The sequence below is a fragment of the Myotis davidii genome, unplaced genomic scaffold (assembly GCF_000327345.1).
Source record: "Myotis davidii unplaced genomic scaffold, ASM32734v1 scaffold44, whole genome shotgun sequence".
Lineage (NCBI taxonomy): Eukaryota > Metazoa > Chordata > Mammalia > Chiroptera > Vespertilionidae > Myotis > Myotis davidii.
The window spans coordinates 15804297-15809699 of record NW_006299705.1 but is presented as its reverse complement, the minus strand read 5'-3'; the positions used below and the strand labels follow the sequence as shown (position 1 = coordinate 15809699).

Here is a 5403-nt window from a genome sequence, read left to right as displayed (position 1 = left end):
TTGCGAAGAGAGTAGATCTTAATATTCTCATCACCGAAAAGAAATGAAAATTAGGTGATGTGATGCAGATGTCAGCATATGCTATAGTAGTAATCATTTTGTAATATGGAAGTATAGAAAATCAACATGCTGTACACCTTAAATTTGTAAAATGGTATAATATATATATATATACTAATAAAAGAGAAAAATAGTAGCAAATAAGTAATATTTATATATATAGTAGCAAATTTTCTTTTAATCTGGGTTTTCTTTTACTGAATGTAATTTCAATGAAAGTTTCCTGAACTTCTTGAATAGAATCCTGATAATACAAAATAAAAACATATTTTTTAAAAGCACCCCTAAAACTCTTCTCTGTTATAGACCTCACAATCCCTAAATATAATGGTATTATGGAAACTCATAACCTAGTTTTGATGCCTTCTGTCTTTGATCTCCAAAGCTCTGATATCTGAACAAATATTTATATTCTTATATATATTTAATACAAGAAATATAAAAGATAGTATATATACCAAGTAGAAAGGCACTTTTTTTTAACGTAATTTTTTTCTTTTTCTTTCTAATAGACTTGATGTCACAACAATTTTAATATGCACTGAGAACATGTTATGGTCAGTTTGCACATCTGTACAGAAACTTTTGAATCCTCATGAATATATAGATGATAAAATTTTTAAAATTTATACCCATTGTAATAATCTGTTGACAACATTAGTCATTTTGACTTCACCATTAACTGACTTATATCAGTAAGTATCAAATATATTTTCTTTTTAGCTATTACAATATAGAAAATAATGGGATTTAACAGTTATTTTCATTCTACTTACTGAATTGTGTAAGTCGTAAGTAGAAATTTTTTGAAGTATTCTTTTTATATTGTGAATTGGGCTGTTGTACAAAACTAACACTAACCAACAGGGGTTTCTTCATCCTCAAAGCAAGTTAGTCTGAATACTGTGTTATGTCTCTATTGTTAAATTTCATTCAGTTGATAAGGCTCCAATACAGTCAGGACCATTTTAAGCTTTACTCTTTGAGTTATTTAAATGATCAAATTATATTAATGAGTTGGTTATTTCAGTCATAGCTTGAAACTCTATGAAAAAATAAAATTATATCTAATGGCTTTTTAAAAAATATTTTTAGCTTTTAATTTTATATAGATTGATTTGCTCTAATAAAAATTTAACATTAAAAATTTGTTCTAAAATATGCCCAAATCTGGAAGAGACTTCATAGCTCCACACTGTCAGTTAATCTACCATAGATTTTCACTTTTAATATTAGGCTCTAGTGTCTGAGCTAGTAATGGCAAGTGGAAATAGGACTAAGCAATTACTTTTTAATAATGTTGATGTAGTTTACTTAGCTAAATAAGTAATATTTAGGGAAATTAAAATTTCTGAACTACTTTTCTGGTTTATTTTATTCAAATTTGTAATAGAGAAAAGTTTGGGGTAGATTTTCTAATATAGTAATATAATTTTGTTTAAACCCTTTTCCAACATAGTCACTTTACCTTGAAAAACTAGATAATTTCATATTTTATTTCTTGGATAGTAAAAAATTAGACATACAGTATTTCTGATTTTTAGGATAAACTAGGTAAAATATTCCTTTCTTAGCACTCCAATAAGGGCAATATATGAATCGTGGTTTTCAGAAAATTTTGAGGGTTTTTTTTTGTTGTTGTTTTTTTTTGGTTAGAATTTCTGAGTAAATAACTTGGATTTCAATTTCCCATAATTTTCACCTGCTGTTTGACTTTCAACTAACCCATTGTTTATAAATTGTTTTTTCTGGCATTGAAAATTAATTTTAGAAATAGAGAATTCCTTCAGAAAGGGGGAGAAACAGTGAGATAAACTATTAGACATTTGGGATTAAATATATAATGGTTCATAATCATATAAACTCAAGGTCTGAAATCCATAGTAAACTAAACTGATTTACCATATGAAAAAATTGTTGTGTTCTTAGTTAAATGGGTCATTTCATCTAAGGGGAAGGCCCTGTGAAAATCAGGAACAAAGTTGACAAATTTCATGGATTGGTCATGGTGAGCAATATTGAATTTCATGGTTAGTCACAGATGAATAGAAAAATTTTAATCCCCAATGCATTTATAAAACAAATAAATTATTATCAAAGATTGCATATTTTAATAATAATAATGTAATATACATTTATTATTGTTAACCTATAGCCTTTTAATACATTTTTAAACAACTATGCAAGTACTCAAATCTCTGTGATTTGTGCATTAGATATTGCACTATAACCTCATTCAACAAATTTAAATTGCTAATTTCAACCAGTATTATAGAACATTTTACACCATCTACTGCCTCTGGTTTTTCTTTATAAAACAGATAGCTATGTTGCTTTGAAGTATGAACAAAAATTCCTTTTTAATCTCACTTTATAAAAATTTTCTCAAATTTTATACATTCATGTTGGTTTAAATTTTATGTTTGTCTTCCAAGATTATAAATCCAATCTTTAAAATATATTTTGCTTTTGTCTTGGCAAATAAATCTACAGGGCAGCATGTTCTCACCAATTAGGAAAAAAATGTAGACATTACAAGAACCCTATTGACTTAATTAGCTTCCCTTCATAGACAAGATATGAAGTTGTTATAAGTAGTTTAGAAAAAACAGTATTTCCACCTCACATTAAAAAATTAAACTACATGCTTTGAGGAAGTGGTGAAAAGTAACAATGAGATGTTGATAGTATTGACTTTTTTTATAAACTATACCTAACGTTTTCACTCTATTCAGCGGTCGGCAAACTGCGGTTCGACAAACTGCGGCTCGTGAGCCACATGCGGCTCTTTGGCCCCTTGAGTGTGGCTCTTCCACAAAATACCGGCTCTTCCACAAAATGCCGACTTCTGTGCATGGGCCATGAAGTTTCAATTGCACTGTACGTGTGCGCCCGCATGTGGCTTGCGAGCTGCGGTTTGCCGACCACGGTTCTATGTAATATGCCTTTTTAGAGGGTGCCTGCCTTTATTCCAAGCAGTTCTGACAGATAAATTGAATGTATTTTCCTTTCTGAGTTTAGTATACGACCACTAAATCCCAGGTCAGGAATATATGATTTTAAAATCTTTTCAGGAAGAATGAAACTTGTTTGCAAAAATGTTTGTTCTTTTTTACCCTCCTTAGTAGATTTCTTTTATAATGTTATAAAAGGAACACTTTAGGTTTCCCCTCTAGGGCAGTGGTCAGCAAACTCATTAGTCAACAGAGACAATTATCAACAGTACAACGATTGAAATTTCTTTTGAGAGCCAAATTTTTTAAACTTAAACTATATAAACTCTCTCCCTCCTCCTGTTCAAAAAAAACTCTCTCTCTCTCTCTCTCTCTCTCTCTCTCTCTCTCTCTCTCTCTCATCGAACCTCAGGCCCTTCAATCCACAGGCCAACGCTCTATCTACGGCCCGGGGCGTTTGAAATGAATAAAACTAAAAAAAAAAAAAGGCCTTACCCTTTTATGTAATGATGTTTACTTTGAATTTATATTAGTTCACACAAACACTCCATCCATGCTTTTGTTCTGGCCCTCCGGTCCAGTTTAAGAACCCATTGTGGCCCTCGAGTCAAAAAGTTTGCCCACCCCTGCTCTATCCCCTGAGCCAAACCAATCTGCGCTCTTCTCCTCTCCTTTTTTTTTTTTAGGGCATAAGGCAGAGGGTTTTCAAGCCATACCAAAAGGAGGAATAAAGAACTCTACTTGGACACAGAGCAGTCCAAGTAAGACCTCAGAGGCTAGAAATAGTGTACAGACTGGGGAATTGTGATGTGTTCCAACCATAAAGTGACAGAAAGGATGGAAGGAGATGAGGTTGGAGAAAGGGGTCCCAGGCTGTCCTCACATGGAAGTCATTACAAAGCCTCTCTTTCCCACACTCCCTCTTCACTCTCTTTCTCCCTTTCACCAGGTTCACCTATTTGCTTTAAAATAACTCCTCAATTGAAAACAATTCAGGCCTTAGTCAGGATTTTCACCTTTATCCTAAGAACAATAGGAAACCATTTGGCAAATGGTTTATTCTCGTTGCTGCATTGAGAATGGTCTGAGAAGGAATGGACAAGAAAGATTTGGACAGAGCAGTCAGGTGGTGATAGGTAAGAGAGATCATGGTGAACTGAAGTGGTGGTAGCAATAAGATAGAAGGAGTATTGGACAGGTGTGGAAAGTATTTCTAAGGTAGAATTGATAGATCTTGCTGATGGGTTGAATGATCTTTCACCCTCTCTGCATCCACCCTTTTGGGCACGTAACTTTGAAGTGTCCTCAGCCTCTGTCTCTGGGCTTGCCCATGTGCCTGGCTTTGGGTAATAGAATGAAGCAGAAGTGCAAGTATGGTGCTTCTAAGTCTACAACTTGAGAGGCCTTGCTCTTCCTTGTGTCTCCATGAGGACCTTCCTGAGGTAGCCTACTGGCATGGAACAGATACGTGGCAGAGACTTGAAGTGCCCAGTCAGCCCAGTTGAGACTCGTCTAGATCAGTGGTCGGTAAACTCATTAGTCAACAGAGCCAAATATCAGCAGTACAACGACTGAAATTTCTTTTGAGAGCCAAATTTTTTGAACTTAAACTATATAGGTAGGTACCTTGTTATTAACTTAATTAGGGTGCTCCTAAGGCTTAGGAAGAGCCACACTCAAGGGGCCAAAGAGCCGCATGTGGCTCGCGAGCCGCTGTTTGCCGTCCACGGCTCTAGGGATAGAGACCTGCTGAAACATAAAATATTCACCATGTATTTTCCAAAGTGCTTATCACTCGTAGTTCTTTCATAAAGGCGTTAAACTACACATTCAGAAGTGTAGTCAATGTGTATTCATGCATACACTCAGACAATGGTTTCGTATCACATTGTGCCTGCATAGAATGCTAGTTTTAATTTGTACATAACAAATCAACAAATTAATTCTTAGAATTTTATCATTTAGTTTCAACTCAATTAATGTTGTTGCCTCCCTCGCCCCTATGATTAAACACAAGGAATGCAGTGCTGCAAAAGAGGAAATAACCTGTCTTTAATAATTTTGGGAAGTCTGATAAAAGTTTTAATGACAAAAAATATTTTGATGTGTCATATAAAAACTCTTATAAGTGGAAACTTTTTGAAGGTATACAGTCTCCAATGTTTTAACATTTAATAACATGAAAGAATATACAATGTACCATTCAAAGGCTGAAGTCATCACAACTAGGTCAGAATGGAGATCACTAAACCAAAAGCAGCAGAACTGTCTTAGAGTTCACTTGGTGTCACTCATATGGCTTTTGAATGACTAAATTTCAAGGTATCCCAATGTTGTGTCTCTAGTTTCAAACTCATGCCAGATCTTTTGAAGCTATGTTGTTCTTAGG

The 5403-nt window shown here is 34.0% G+C and overlaps 1 protein-coding gene across 1 annotated transcript in view; it reads left to right on the top strand.

Moving 5' to 3' along the window:
- KIAA0825 (KIAA0825 ortholog) overlaps positions 1-5403 on the top strand; it is a 357466-nt gene that overhangs the window by 120571 nt on the left and 231492 nt on the right. Inside the window, exon 12 of the mRNA XM_006775530.2 lies at positions 573-755. Within this exon, the coding sequence (XP_006775593.1) occupies positions 573-755 (183 nt within the window). The remainder of the gene's footprint in view (positions 1-572; positions 756-5403) is intronic.